The sequence below is a fragment of the Phyllobates terribilis genome, unplaced genomic scaffold (genome assembly GCF_046119375.1).
Source record: "Phyllobates terribilis strain yellow unplaced genomic scaffold, ASM4611937v1 Scaffold_11__3_contigs__length_659146591, whole genome shotgun sequence".
NCBI lineage: Eukaryota > Metazoa > Chordata > Amphibia > Anura > Dendrobatidae > Phyllobates > Phyllobates terribilis.
The window spans coordinates 120,864,029-120,879,209 of record NW_027362771.1 but is presented as its reverse complement, the minus strand read 5'-3'; the positions used below and the strand labels follow the sequence as shown (position 1 = coordinate 120,879,209).

General features: G+C 44.1%; 1 protein-coding gene across 1 annotated transcript in view; it reads right to left on the bottom strand.

The window, feature by feature from the left end:
• LOC141165727 (dynein axonemal heavy chain 3-like) overlaps positions 1-14,407 on the bottom strand; it is a 2,796,342-nt gene extending 2,781,935 nt beyond the window's left edge. Inside the window, exon 1 of the mRNA XM_073651577.1 lies at positions 14,235-14,407. Within this exon, the coding sequence (XP_073507678.1) occupies positions 14,235-14,336 (102 nt within the window). The 5' untranslated portion in view covers positions 14,337-14,407. The remainder of the gene's footprint in view (positions 1-14,234) is intronic.
• Between the last annotated feature and the right edge of the window lie 774 nt (positions 14,408-15,181).

The following is a 15,181-nucleotide window of genomic DNA, read 5'->3' as shown; positions in this document are numbered from 1 at the left end:
GCAGTGTGTGGTACTTTCTCTATTAGTCCATCTATACTGACCTCCATCAGGTTGCAAATTAAAAATAATTTTTTGTCTGCATCTAGCTCTGAAAAAATATTTGGCCTTCTAGCAGTGTGTGGGACTTTCTCTATTAGTCCATCTATACTGACCTCCATCAGGTTGCAAACTGAATATATTTTTTTTCTGCATCTACCTCTGAAAAAATATTGGGCTTCTAGCAGTGTGTGGGACTTGTTCTATTAATCCATCTATACAGACCTCCATCAGGTTGCAAACTGAATATAATTTTTTTCTGCATCTACCTCTGAAAAAATATTTGGGCTTCTAGCTGTGTGTGGGACTTGTTCTATTAATCCATCTATACAGAATTCCATCAGGTTGCAAACTGAATATAATTTTTTTCTGCATCTACCTCTGAAAAAATATTTGGGCTTCTAGCTGTGTGTGGGACTTGTTCTATTAGTCCATCTATACTGACCTCCATCAGGTTGCAAACTGAATATAATTTTTTTCTGCATCTAGCTCTGAAAAAATATTTGGCCTTCTAGCAGTGTGTGGGACTTTCTCTATTAGTCCATCTATACTGACCTCCATCAGGTTGCAAATTCAAAATAATTTTTTGTCTGCATCTAGCTCTGAAAAAATATTTGGCCTTCTAGCAGTGTGTGGGACATTCTCTATTAGTCCATCTATACTGACCTCCATCAGGCTGCAAATTAAAAATAACTTTTATCTGCATCTACCTCTGAAAAAATATTAGGCATTCTAGCAGTGTGTGGGACTTTCTCTATTAGTCCATCTATACTGACCTCCATCAGGTTGCAAACTGAATATATTTTTTTTCTGCATCTACCTCTGAAAAAATATTTGGGCTTCTAGCTGTGTGTAGGACTTGTTCTAATAGTCCATCTATACTGACCTCCATCAGGTTGCAAACTGAATATAATTTTTTTCTGCATCTAACCCAGCCAATAGTTTTGGCCTAATACCACAGTTTGGCCACTCAGCTCTGCTCGGTTCCCATCCATTGTTTTTATGTGCAAACAACTCCAGAGTTGTGAATTAGTTAACCACCAAAATGAGTGGAAAAAGGCCTGCTGATGGTGGAAAGGGGAATAGGCGTGTTGGGAAGGGGAAAAAATGTTGTGTCCGTGGGGTAGGTGTTAAAGCAACAGTAACATCTGCAGAAGAAAGACCATCTTCCAGCCAAACTAAAATGTCTACTTCTTTTAGCAGACAATGTGATAAGATCCCTTTCTTACGGCCACGCCAATCGCTACAAATTCCAGATGAGGCACAAAAACAGCAGGTGCTTCAACGGATATCAAGTGCTCCTTTAAGTGGGCTCTCCTCCACATCAACTTCAACATCACAAATACTCCAGTCCTCAAAGGTGTCACCCCAATCGCACTTGCTTCCTCACAGCTCCCAAATCTCCAGCTGCCCGTCTGAGTATGAGGTAGAACAGATGGTTGAGTCTGCAGAGCTGTTTACTCATACTATAGCCTGGGAATCAGAGATCGACTCCAGCGCTTCTGTGAATCCAGACGAGGAAATAATCTGCACTGATGCCCAGAATCTTTATGAGTCGGATCCAGGACCAGACGCAGAAGATTCTGACCATAATGTAGACCCTCATTCCCAAACTGTAACTCCTGTTGGTGGAGACAATGAGGAAGACGATGATGAGACTCAAATACCTGATTGGAGCGACAACTTTAGTTTTTTGTCAGGGCAGGAACAGGTTGGGTGTGATAACGCACAGGGTGATGATGATGAGGTTGGAGATCCCACTTACTGTCAACCCACAGTCAGCCAAGAGATGAGGTCAGCAGAGGAGGTGGAGGAAGATGCTAGTGACGACGAGGTCAGGTTGCGCCTTCCTGGACAGAGACGTAGTGCTGGAAGCACGTCAACAACTGCATCCTCAAACACAACTTTGCCTCTCACCACAAGTCGTGGTGGCTTTTCAGGTCGCATGGGTGCTAAGCCTTGCATAGCCTGGGCATTTTTTCAGATCGATAAAGATGACCCAACTCGTGTTATCTGTAACATTTGTCAGCAAAAGCTAAGTAGAGGCCAAAAAATACATAGTTTGAGTACTTCATGCATGAACCGGCACATGGACATGAAGCATAAGTTGCAGTGGGAAGCTCAGTGTGCTACAATGCGGCCTAGCCGGCCGGACCAACCACCGTCTGCCATATCTTGTGCATCCGCGGCCTCTTCATCCTCTGTGACTGGGGGGACAGCAGTCACAACTGTTTTGGGGCGCAGACCTGCCACCTCTTTACCCGCAACAGCCAGCGTGATTGGCAGGTCATCATTTTCTTTGGAGGTGGTAACACCAGCTGGTGTTGAGCGCTGTCCGACATCGATAGCACCACCTTTGGATCAAGGCAACCTAACATGTCCGCCTGCATCTTCCTCACAGACCGGCAGTTTGCCGGGGACACCCTTATCAACCCCGTCTAAGCACAATAGCCAGCCCTCGGTCCCTCAGATGTGGACAAGTAAAAGACCATTTCCTCCTAGCCATGAGAAAGCTAAGAGGTTGAATTTCACCATCTGCAAGCTCTTGGCTACAGAAATGCTGCCTTTCCGCCTGGTGGACACAGAGGATTTTCGAGACCTTATGTCCGTCGCAGTGCCCCAGTACCAGATGCCCAGTCGGCACTACTTCTCAAAGAAAGGTGTGCCTGCGCTCCACCAGCATGTCGCACACAACATCACCGCTTCTTTGAGAAACTCTGTGTGTGACAGGGTGCATTTCACCACAGATACTTGGACGAGTAGGCATGGACAGGGGCGTTACATGTCGCTGACTGGGCACTGGGTAACTATGGTGACAGCAGGACAAGGGGCTGCTGTCCAAGTCTTGCCGTCCCCACGAGTTGTGCGTCAATCCTCTTTATGTCAAAGTTCCTCCACTGCTTCTGCCTCCTCAACCTCCTCTCGGTCTTCCACCTGCACCCAAAGCCTGTCTGGTCATGCCACAAGCTTTCTAACTGCGCAGAAGGGATCCTGCACACCTCCTTACTATGCTGGCAGTAGGGCTCAACGTCATCAGGCGGTTTTTACTTTGAAATGTCTGGGAAATGTGAGTCACACAGCTGAGGAGTTGTGGTCAGCTCTGGAGAACCAATTTCATGAATGGTTGTCTCCACTGGACCTGAAACCAGGGAAGGCCGTGTGCGACAATGCTGCAAACCTGGGTGCGGCCCTTCGCCGGGGCAATGTCACACACGTGCCTTGTATGGCTCACGTGTTGAACCTGGTTGTCCAGCAATTTTTAGCCCACTATCCCAGACTAGATGGCCTTCTGCAGAGGGCACGGTCGCTGTGTGCTCACTTCCGCCGTTCGCATCCCGCAGCTCAGCGACTTACATCTCTACAGAAGTCGTTGGGCCTGCCACTTCACCGGCTAAAATGCGATGTGCCTACCCGGTGGAATTCAACTCTGCACATGTTGCAGCGACTATGGCAGCACCGACAAGCCCTGGTGCAATACGTTCTGACGTATAGCCTGGGCCAACGAGATCCAGAGGTGGGGCAAATCACGCTGGAGGAGTGATCTCAGATCAGGGACCTATGCACCCTTCTGCACAGTTTTGAAATGGCGACGAAGATGTTTAGTGCTGACGATACCATTATCAGCATGACTATTCCGGTGATTTACTTGCTGGAGCACATGTTAAACAGAATTCGGAGTCAGGTGGTGGCACAAGAGGAGGTGGAGGAAGTAGAGGAGGAGGAGTTGTATGCGGAAGGGGTAACATCTGCAAGGTCCAGACGGTCGGCAGCACCAAGGCGGCAGGCATGTGAGGGTGGGGGAGATGGTTTTACCAGGGCGCATGGTAGCAGCCAAACTAGTGAGGAAGGTGCAGGAGCCCAGGAAGAAGTGGAGGACGAACTGATGGAAGACTCATCAGATGAGGGAGACCTTGATCACATTTCTGTTGTGCGAGGTTGGGGGGAGAGGACAGAGGAAGGAAGCATGATTGTTACCTCGCCACCAACACAACAGGGACTTGGTGCTTCTGGATGCGCAACACACATGAGTGCCTTCTTGCTGCACTACCTGCAACATGACCCTCGAATTGTGAGAATTAGACATAATCCTGACTACTGGGTTGCCACACTGTTAGATCCCCGGTACAAAAGTAAATTTGCAGAAATTATTCCTGCCATAGAAAGGGATGCACGCATGCAGGAGTATCAGCAGAGACTGTTGCAGAATCTTACATGTGCTTTTCCACAAAACACCAGTGGTGCACGTAGTGAATCTCACAGTTCCAACTTGCCAACCGTGGGACCGTCAAGTGTTCAGCACTCAAACTGTAACAGAACCACAGTATCTGCTGGTAACATCAATTTTGCGGAATCATTTCACCACTTTTTTAGCCCATCCTTTGCAAGGCCACAGGAGACAAGAAGTCTGACACACAGTCAACGCCTAGAGATGATGGTACAGGAGTATCTCCAAGTAAACATTGAAGCCATGACTGTGTCACTGGACCCTTGCTCTTTTTGGGCTTCCAATCTGGATAAATGGCCGGAGCTAGCCACTTACGCCTTGGAGATCTTGTCATGCCCCGCAGCCAGCGTTCTGTCTGAACGTGTGTTCAGCACTGCTGGTGGTGTGCTGACAGATAAGCGCACGCGGCTCTCCACTGATAATGTAGACAGACTCACGTTCATAAAGATGAACAAATCATGGATCCGAAACGACTTTTCTACCCCTGTGTCATCCTGGGGAGAGTAAAAGCTTGATGATTGGTTAAAATCACCCTACCAACCGTTTTAAGCTTTCAAATTACTAATCATGTTTATCTGTATCTTGGCTGGAAAATAATTTGGGCTTTGTAGCAGTGTGCAGCACTGATTCTATTAGGCCATCTATAATAAGCTCCACCAGATTTAAAATTACTAATCATGTTTATCTGTATCTTGACTGGAAAATAATTTGGGCTTTGTAGCAGTGTGCAGCACTGATCCTATTAGGCCATCTATGCTAAGCTCCACCAGATTTAAAATTAATAATAATTTTTAGCTGCATCTAGCCCGGAAAATAATTTTGGGGCTCCGAGATGCGCAAGACACATAAGTGCCTTCTTGCTGCACTACCTGCAACATGACCCTCATATTGTCAGAATTCAAAGTAATCATGACTACTGGGTTGCCACACTCTTAGATCCCCCAAACTTTTCGATAAACCTTTGCATTTTAATAAAGACCAAAAAAATGGTAATTTTTGAAATTATAAGCATTAGCAGGTTATTTGAAACTGAAATCAAACAGTTTTCAACTCAAAACTTTATTCTAGGTGATGTTACATTTTCACATAGGACCCCTTGTTCGAAAGGAGCTTCTGAACTCTCTCGTCCATTGAATTTGTCAGGTTTTGGATGGTTTCTGCTTCAATTGTTTTGCATGAGGACAGAATACCCTCCCAGAGCTGTTGCTTAGATGTGAACTGCCTCCCGCCATCATAGACACTCCTTTTGATGATGCTCCAGAGGTTCTGAATGGGATAGAGGTCAGGGGAGCATGGGGGTCACACCATAAGTTTGTCCCCTTTTATGCCCATATCAGCCAGAGATGCAGATGTTTTATGTGCAGCATGAGATGGTGCATTATCATGCAAAAAAATGATCTTGCTGTGAAATACACGGTTCTTCTTCTAGAACCATGGCAGGAAGTGCTGTTTGAGAAAATCCACATACATTATGGAGTTCATCTTTAGCGCCTTCAGGGATCCTAAAGGGGCCGACAATCTCTCTCCCCATGATTCCAGCCCAAAACATTACTCCACCTCCTCCTTGTTGGCGCTGTAGCCGTGTTTGCGTGGGGTGTCCATCAACCAGCCATCCTCCACTCCATCCATCTGGACCATCGAGCACTGCACGGCACTCATCCGTGAACAAAACAGTTTTGAAATCAGTCTTCATGTAATGTTTGGCCCACTGGAGCCGTTTCTGCTTGTGTGAAGTGGATAGAGGAGGTCGACAGGATGGCGTATGCACATCTGCAAACCTCTGAAGGACCCTGTATCTTGTTGTTCGGGGGACGTTGGAGGCACCAGCAGCTTCAAAAACTTGTCTGCTGCTATGACAAGGCTTTTTTGCCGCTGCTCTTTTAACCTCACGTAATTGCCTGTAGGAAAGAGTCCTCAATTTGCCCTTATCAGCACGCACACGTGTGTACTGTGAATCAGCTACATACTTCTTGATTGCCAAGACACTTCATCCTGATCATCGCACAATGTTGATTATAGTCATGCCTTGACCTAAACACTCCACAATTTGTTGCTTCTCAGCAGCCGACACATCCTTTTTCTTTCCCATTTTGGCAGAAAATGTAGGCTGCTTAATAATGTGAGACAGCCTTCTTAAGTAGTCTTGCCTTTCATTGGACACACCTGCCAAACTAATTAGCACAGGTGTCTGCAATTGCTTACAGTGATATAAAGAGCCCTGACACACATCACCATCAATGAGTTTAACTGACAAACAAACAAATTCTTCCCTTATCACTCCTAAACACTTTTTGCATAATAATTTGGAACACAGTGTACATGTGCTTTTCCACAAAACACCAGTGGTTCACGTAGTGAATCTTACAGTTCTAACTTGCCAACCGTGGTCTGTATGGAGTTGTTCAATAAAGGGCCCAAAATTAAGATAACATAGATGGGAGAGGTCTCTATGAATAGGAATTCCTAAGCATTTGATACCCTGTGAGGGCCAGGCAAAGGGAAAGTTGGACTGGATGGAATCCTATATGGATTTGGGGAGGGAGACATCGAGGGCCTCAGACTTCGCTGCATTGATTTTAAAATTTGACCATGTAACAAAGTGATCTATTTCAGCCATAACAGCATGGATGGATATATGTGATTGAGTGATATATACTAGGACATCATCAGCAAATAGAGAGCACTTGTACTCGGTGCCTCCCACCTCAATCCACCTAATATTTGGGTTATGGCGAATTGATGAGAGCAGGTGCTCCGTCACTAGGATGTATAAAAGAGGGGACAGAGGACATCCCTGCCTTGTCCCATTGGTGATTGTGAAAGGTGATGAAAATGTTCTGACGCACCCCCTGGGCCTTGGGACACCCGGAGCCGGACCCTTTTTGGTGGATGCTGGTGGTTGTAGTCTTCGTGGCGGCGACCCGGTTCCGTGGCTCAGGGTGGTCAAACCAGTGGCGGAACTATTTATGTGGTTTTGATGTTTAAATGTTCGACTACGCCACCCGTGGATTGCAGTCAGAGTGAACCGCGGCTGCAGGGCAGATCGCTAAAGCAGTTGTTGTGGGTGCAGCAGAGTGTAGCATAACTCCCCACGGGAGGAGTATAGCCTCAGGGCAGTGTATGCGGAGGATGGGGGTGATGGTGCAGGGCAGCAGCAGTAACGACACGGAGTCAGTGATGCAGTCCAGGGCCTTTACTCACAGTTCTTATTATCCAGACCACGTCTGCAGGTAAGGGCTGCCCACGTCGTACTGTGCTCACCAGGTGAGGGGCTCAGACAACTCCCAGATAACTTTGGAGCGCTTCACAGGACCCCCTTTGTGTGTCCTTTGTCTGGCCTTTCTTACCAACGCTTCTGTCCGGCTGCCTCGGGCCTCCTCTTGGTAAACTTGGCACCAGTTTCCCTGACCCTATGTGGTGCCTTCCTAGCGGGTGTAGCGAGGGGCTGCGCCACATAAAATGTCACAGCCTCCGGTTTCTAGCTGAGGGTCGTTTCCCGCCTCCACTAGTTTCAGGGACCGGTCCGGTCTCCCCCTTTGGCCTGACCCCTCTACGCAGGTGGATTCGGGCGTGCGGTGGCGACTCGCCCGTCTGCAACCCTGGGATCCCTTCGTTCCTCGTTCCTGGAGCCTTCTCCGCTCCTCTTCCTTCCTTCTCCCTCTTCCAGGCCTGGGCCTGTGTTACTAGGCCCGCCTCCGGAGCAGAGCTCATGCAGAGCCCCTGCTCCCTGTCACTTCTACTCAGACTTCTCTGCACTGAACTAATATGGTGCCCACCTCTTATTCGCCCTTATCAATGCACCAAGGAACTGCTTCCTCCCTGCTCCTGCACTACAGGGTTCCCCTTCCTCAGTGTTCCCTCCCCCCACTCCAGCCAGGGTCAGTGACTGTCGTGCCGATCTCAGGGACATATTGGTCGCCCTGCCCCACGGCAATGTGGTGTAATGCTTGCAGGTGTCGGGGTCCTGATCCACACTCCATCCTTACCTGAGAGTGAGATATCACACCTCTGGGTGAGGTGCAATACCTCTGTAGCAACCGAGCCCTCAGGGTGCTACAGTTCCATTTATCTTCAGCCTAGGTGACGTATTGTGATACAGGGCCGTGATTTTGGCTATAAAAGGGTCCCCTAGACCCCTACCCCAAGCTTTTTAAGAGAATCATATATGGCGTGCCAGGAGACTCTATGGAATGCTTTCTCAGCATCCAATGAGAGTATCTAATTACAAATTTTTAACTGCATCTAGCCCAGGAAATACTTTGTGCCTAGTAGCAGTCTCTGCTAGTCAGCGGATTATCCCGGCTGTTAAGCAAGCTACACCACCTGTAGTTTGGACACTTAATTTTTTCAAAGGAAATGCTTCGGGACCACGGGATACTCAGTGAAGAGCATCAGGAGGCACCCCAAGGCATAGGGGCTGGGACTGGCAGTAGGATGCCTTGCAGTGGACAGCCGAGCTCGATCCTTATAAAAGCTTTTTAACTGCAGCAGCTTTAGTGGACGCTACTGGAGATGGAATTACGCGGCTGCTGGCATGAGACTTGCCCTCCAATAGATCCTTGTAAATGGATTTAAAGTGTATTCATTCAAATTAGAGAGACAATTTAAATTAAAAAGCTTAGAGCTGCCTCCACCACAGGGGGGCTCGCTCGACCCACCAGCGGACAGGCACCAGTATTGGGAGAGGGGGGCTGGCCGTCAGGGTTCACCGCGGCTCTGGCACAAACCCGGCGACACGGAGGTGGCATGGGCAGGAGCAGACTGAACGTGTCGGCTTCTCACTTTTTGGGTTTTAGAAGGGCATGACATGCCTATATCTGTGTCTCCCCCTCCTTTTACTCCTCCACCTCTTTTCTTTTCGCATGACTATATGTACTTGTCACTTTTCCATGTGTTAGTTGTGTCTTCTGAGCAGTTTGTCAGCTTTTGGACACCTTTGAAGGTGTTTTCTATGTGTTTCTATGTGTTTTTGTTTGCCTGCCATTGGTTTTAACGGTGTTCGAAAGTGTTCGACGAACAGTTCGACGAACAGTTCGGCGAACACACGGGTGTTCGACGAACCGAACCGAACTCGAACACTACAGGGGTGGCTCAACACTAGTTAACAGCAGCTCAGATTAGAGACCAGGTCAATGCCACACAGAGTTCTAGCAGCAGACACATCTCTTCAACAACTGTTAAGAGGAGACTTTGTGCAGCAGGTCTTCATGGTAAAATAGCTGCTAGGAAACCATTTCTAAGGACAGGCAACAAGCAGAAGAGACTTGTTTGGGCTAAAGAACACAAGGAATAGACATTAGACCAGTGGAAATCTGTGCTTTGGTCTGATGAGTCCAAATTTGAGATCTTTGGTTCCAGCCACCGTGTCTTTGTGCGACGCAGAAAAGGTGAACGGATGGACTCTATATGCCTGGTTCCCACCATGAAGCAAGGAGGAGGAGGTGTGATGGTGTGGGGGTGCTTTGATGGTGACACTGTTGGGGATTTATTCAAAATTGAAGGCATACTGAACCAGAATGGCTACCACAGCATCTTGCAGCGGCATGCTGTTCCATCCGGTTTGCGTTTAGTTTTACCATCATTTATTTTTCAACAGGACAATGACCCCAAACACACCTCCAGGCTGTGTAAGGGCTATTTGACCAAGAGGGTGAGTGATGGAGTGCTACGCCAGATGACCTGGCCTCCACAGTCACCAGACCTGAACCCAATTGAGATGGTTTGGGGTGAGCTGGACCGCAGAGTGAAGGCAAAAGGGCCAACAAGTGCTAAGCATCTCTGGGAACTCCTTCAAGATTGTTGAAGACCATTTCCGGTGACTACCTCTTGAAGCTCATCAAGAGAATGCCAAGAGTGTGCAAAGCAGTCATCAAAGCAAAAGGTGGCTACTTTGAAGAACCTAGAATATAAGGCTTATTTTCAGTTATTTCACACTTTTTTCTTAAGTATATAATTCCACATGTGTTATTTCATAGTTTTGATGCCTTCAGTGTGAATGTACAATTTTCATAGTCATGAAAATACAGAAAACCTTTAAATGAGAAGGTATGTCCAAACTTTTGGTCTGTACTGTATATACACTAGTTCCAGTGTCTCCAATGTGATGTATATACAATACACCAGTCCCAGTTTCTCTTATGTGATGTATATGCACCATTCCAGTTGTCTCCTATATGATATATACAGCTTTCTCAGTGTCTCCTATGTGATATATATACAGCAGTCTCAGTGTATCTATGTGATGTATACAGCAGACCTTCCACTGCTTGAGTTCTATAAATGTAACAAGAATAGTGATGAATTTCCCACTGTGATGAGACCTACAGCTTAATATACAACTGTTTTCAGAACAACTTACTGCTGGGATCAGTTCATTGCAAATAGTCAACTACACTCTAGACCGACACAAACCTGTAATAGCAGTTGCGAGTACAAAGTCATTATTTTGTTAGTGCTTTGGCCCGAATTCCTAGACATTTGGGTCCAACTTGCCAAATCTCCTGTCATGTAGAGTAGGCTCCAAGAAAACGGGGAGCCCTACTGAATCCCTAAAAGAATTAGCTAATCTGCCAAGAGCCGCCAAAACATAACAGAAAGTTTTCTTGGAGCCATGTGTTCAAATGTGCATTTATTCCCTATAAAAATATAACATAGAGGCAGTAGCATTAGGGAAATACTTTGCCCCTTTAGCTACTATTGGCTTTTATCTTAGATCCTGGGGGAAAGCATTTCCCTAGTGTTGTACCTCTGTATAACACTCAAGGGGAGTGTGATTCTCCACATCCACTGATTGAAATACCCAATTTATTTTTTATAGATAAAACTTTCAGTTTAAGAAAAAAGATATATTTTTTAATATTTAAAGACATCTTAAAATGTATTATATTCTAACTATGCTGGATATTGAAAATGAGTGGATTGAGATATTAAACATGTTGGTCACTGGCCAGCTTGATAGCAGTCTAATTATTTTCTCTGCTGCATTCACCTTTTTCATTTGTCACTTGCAATTGTACCAACTGTCTTAGGAAAGTATGTTCTTGTAAGGCAGATGCTAGGAACGCCATAGTACTAAAACTTAGTTATTGCTCTGAAACCATTGTTTCCCAGTTCTTACAAAGAATCGTGACCTTTCTGACTGTACCTCTCGGCAAGATTATCTGGACACATACAACACAAGAACAGCAGGAACTGAGGTTTTTTATTTTATGTCTGTGCTTCTATTATTGCTTAAATGACAGTCTTTGTTAAATGTGTCCTTTTTTACTATCTTATCTTCACATGCATTTTCTCCTGTAGTTCCCTCCATTTTTATTGGAGGCAGTAGGGGTCACCTTTTAAGACTCTCCTATTAGAAAGCAATTAGGTTGATATTACAGGAAAGCATCTTTGTGGAATGCCCATTGTGATCCTGAGAGACACTTTGTGAAAAGGCAAAAGCATCCTGTGTTTGGAGTTGCCCCCATAGTTAGTCACAGTGCTAAAGTGAGGTACTATTCACTAATACAGCAGTAAGAACTAAGCTAGATAAAAACGATCAATGCCAAATTCATTTATTCCACTTTTATCTATTAGATCTGGATGCATTAGAGATGACTAGTTTTATATTTTATTTGCTTTTATTTCATCGTCTTTTTAATAGTAGTTGAGATTAGCCACTTATTTACCCTTTCAGCATTGTGAACAATGTCTTACACAGACAGTCATAAGTTTAATGTTGCAGAATATGTTGGCGCTATAAACATAAAAAAATATTATTATTTTTTTTTTGCCATTTTGATCACAAGGTCACAGCACGCATGTAAATCAAAGGGGCCATCTGTGATAATTGGGAATTGGATGTTTCGCCCACAGCAGTTCGCCCCCAGCAGTTTGCCCCCAGCAATTCGCCCCCGGGTACATTTTGCCCCCGCACATTTCGTCCCCAGCATTTGGCCCCCAGGATGTTTTGCCCCCGCACATCTCGCCCCCTTACATATCGCCCCCAGTTCGAAACGTCCGGGGGCGAAATGTGCGGGGGCGAATCTTCCTGGGGGCGAAATGATAGGGGTCAAATGTGCGGGGGCGAAGTGTACCTGGGGGCGAACAGATGGGGGCGAACTGCTGGGGGCAAATTGCTGGGGGCGAACTGCTGGGGGCGAAACTTCCTATAACGGTGATAATTACTGCTTTTATATTAGGGCTAGAAACCTGAACAAATTGCTGGACAAATTGCACAAAAATTATAGACAATTAATAGTTTTTTAGCATTTTTTTTGTACTACAGTTATGTGTAAATGATGTCTAATTTGCCTTTTGTTCTCTGTTTTTTTGTGTTGTTCCAATATACACAAATGAAATAAACGTGTGTATAACAAAATATGTGCAATTGCAATAATTATCTGGGAAAAATACTTAATTTTCTGGAACAATTTCAAGGGTGCCAACACTTTTGGCCATGACTGTAAAATAACTTGTCAGCAGCTTAGGCTGAAGAGTTTATTTTTTTCTATGTGATAGAAATTTAAATTTTTGATATGTCTCCTTTTTCATCTGAACCCAGCTGTCTAAGAAAGGCATTAATTCTTTTTTCATAGATAGGGTAGCTCTTCTCCCAATCTGGAAAGGCCATAATTCATGCCACCTTGATTGCATGATCAGAATTCATAAAGCTCTCCTACAGAGAGGACAGCATTTATCCTCATTTCGTTGGGGTATACTGGCACATTGTCATTATATTTTTCTTTACAGTAAACATTGTGAATAGTGACAATGGATTGGCCTTCTCCAGTCAACCATTTTTCCGTGTAGATTTTAGCTACCAAGCACACCATGTTGTATCAAAATAAATTACTGCGGCTCAGGTAATGGCAAGGGGCACATCTGTAAAATATCAGCCAATCTGAAATCTGATTATGGCGTGCACTTGACTGTATTACCCGGAATTCTAATATTTCACATTCATTCTGAATTTTTATGTAGCATATTTTTCACACATTCAGTCAATTGCTTTATATCTAGTTGTATGTGTGTATGAATATATATATATATATATATATATATATATATATGACTATATATAAATAAATATATTTAATATATAATATATATATACATTATGAATAGCTATGGTAACAAAAAAGAATTAACATCATTTTCATCTTGTAACCATGCAAAAAGGAGTGTTTTAAGCATAATCACATTCATTTGACTCAATGAGGATTAGTTATTCAATTAGAATTAACTTTGTTACTAGGAAATGGACCTATGGAGTATACAATTATTGAATGTGGGCTCATTTTTCCAGTCACCTGGAAACTAATTAGCACGACATAATCACATACTTGCTGTCTTGTAAACATACAAGTCCCAAAGGACCAAATGACTTGAATCGTGAATCACTAGCCACTGCTTATATGTAATTATCATATAAATGAGGTGCTTTGCGCTGGCCTTTGATACCTAAATTCTCATCAGAGGCAAGGGATATCATACAGTTTATGCAAAACTGCAAGAGATTTTGAATGTCAAATATGTCCTAACTAATATTATACTGAATGCAAAAGTTTTGGGGTAAAAAAAAAAATAATAAAAAAAGTCAATGAGATTGCATGTCATTCAAGATCAGTTATATGAATGATGACGTGTGCATGTTTCTGTTATAGCCATGGGATAGAGCAGCAGACAGACCAAGGATAAAATTCTGGCATCGCAAAGCAATATCTCAAGAGATCCCCTTTACATTCATGGCAAAATTTAAAAAATAGCGATACCTGTGCCCTAAAAAATTACATGTAAAATAACTTGTGGCCATAAACAAATTTCTCATGGCTGAATTAATAGTAGCATTCCACATATAGTTTAAAAGTAAGTATCCTAAAATCCGTAGAAATATATTCATCAACATCTTATGGACATTTAGTACACAATTTAAAAATATTAGGAAGGCTATAAAGAAGTATTAAGATGCCCATTGAGAACATAAAAAGCATACCTTGCTTGATTCTGTTTCAGGACACTCGTACATCTCATCTAGAATTAAACTATTCCAGACGGCTGCAGGATACAAGATCTTCAGTCCAGTACCCAAGTACATCAACTGTCTCCACACTGCAAACTACAGAGCAGGAAACTCCTCAGCTGTAAATCTAAGAGCCCATTCTAAACAGTGCTGCTTACTCAAGCGGAACAGTCCGGTATTTGGATAAGGTGTGGCTGTTTCTAAAGTACGATATAGAGTTACTTACTGATGTATAGCAATACACTGGAATCAACAGTAACATAGATGATTGTCCTGTCACTCTATAACTCAGCTAATATTTGCTTTTTCTGAACATGTTTAAGAGTAACACACAACTGTACTTTAAGATATAAATTAAAATATCTAACAACCTAAAGAGAATTTCCTACAAAGTAGAAGCAGATATAAATCAAATTCAAGTTGAATTTTATTAAATTTTCAGGTCCCAGCGATTTCAAACAATTTGGAATTGGATTTGTGTGAATAGTCAAAAAATGCCTGCAATCTATGTACACATAGTAGGAGATTGCAATAGTCAATCGCATACTTGACCGCCGTTCCCGAGGCAGACAATGGCAAATCCTCGCAGCACACAGCGTGACTGCAGACTTTTCATTTTAGGCTGGACACACCCTATAATATTATTCCCCATTGGGAACCATGTAAACAATGGGTAATATAGAAAGGGGTGTATGCACTGAAGATGGGGACAGACTGGAGGGGGCAGTGTGGAGATAGGGACAGCATGGGGGGAAATGGTGGAAGAGACAGCATGAAGGAGGGAAAAGTGTGATGTATTAGTTTGTGAATGGGGATGGAGTGTCAGGTTATAGATTATAAGGGTTGATGATGTGTTATCATACTTCATACGGGAAGATGATGTCGAGTTTATGGTTCATAAGCGAGGATAGCATGATGGC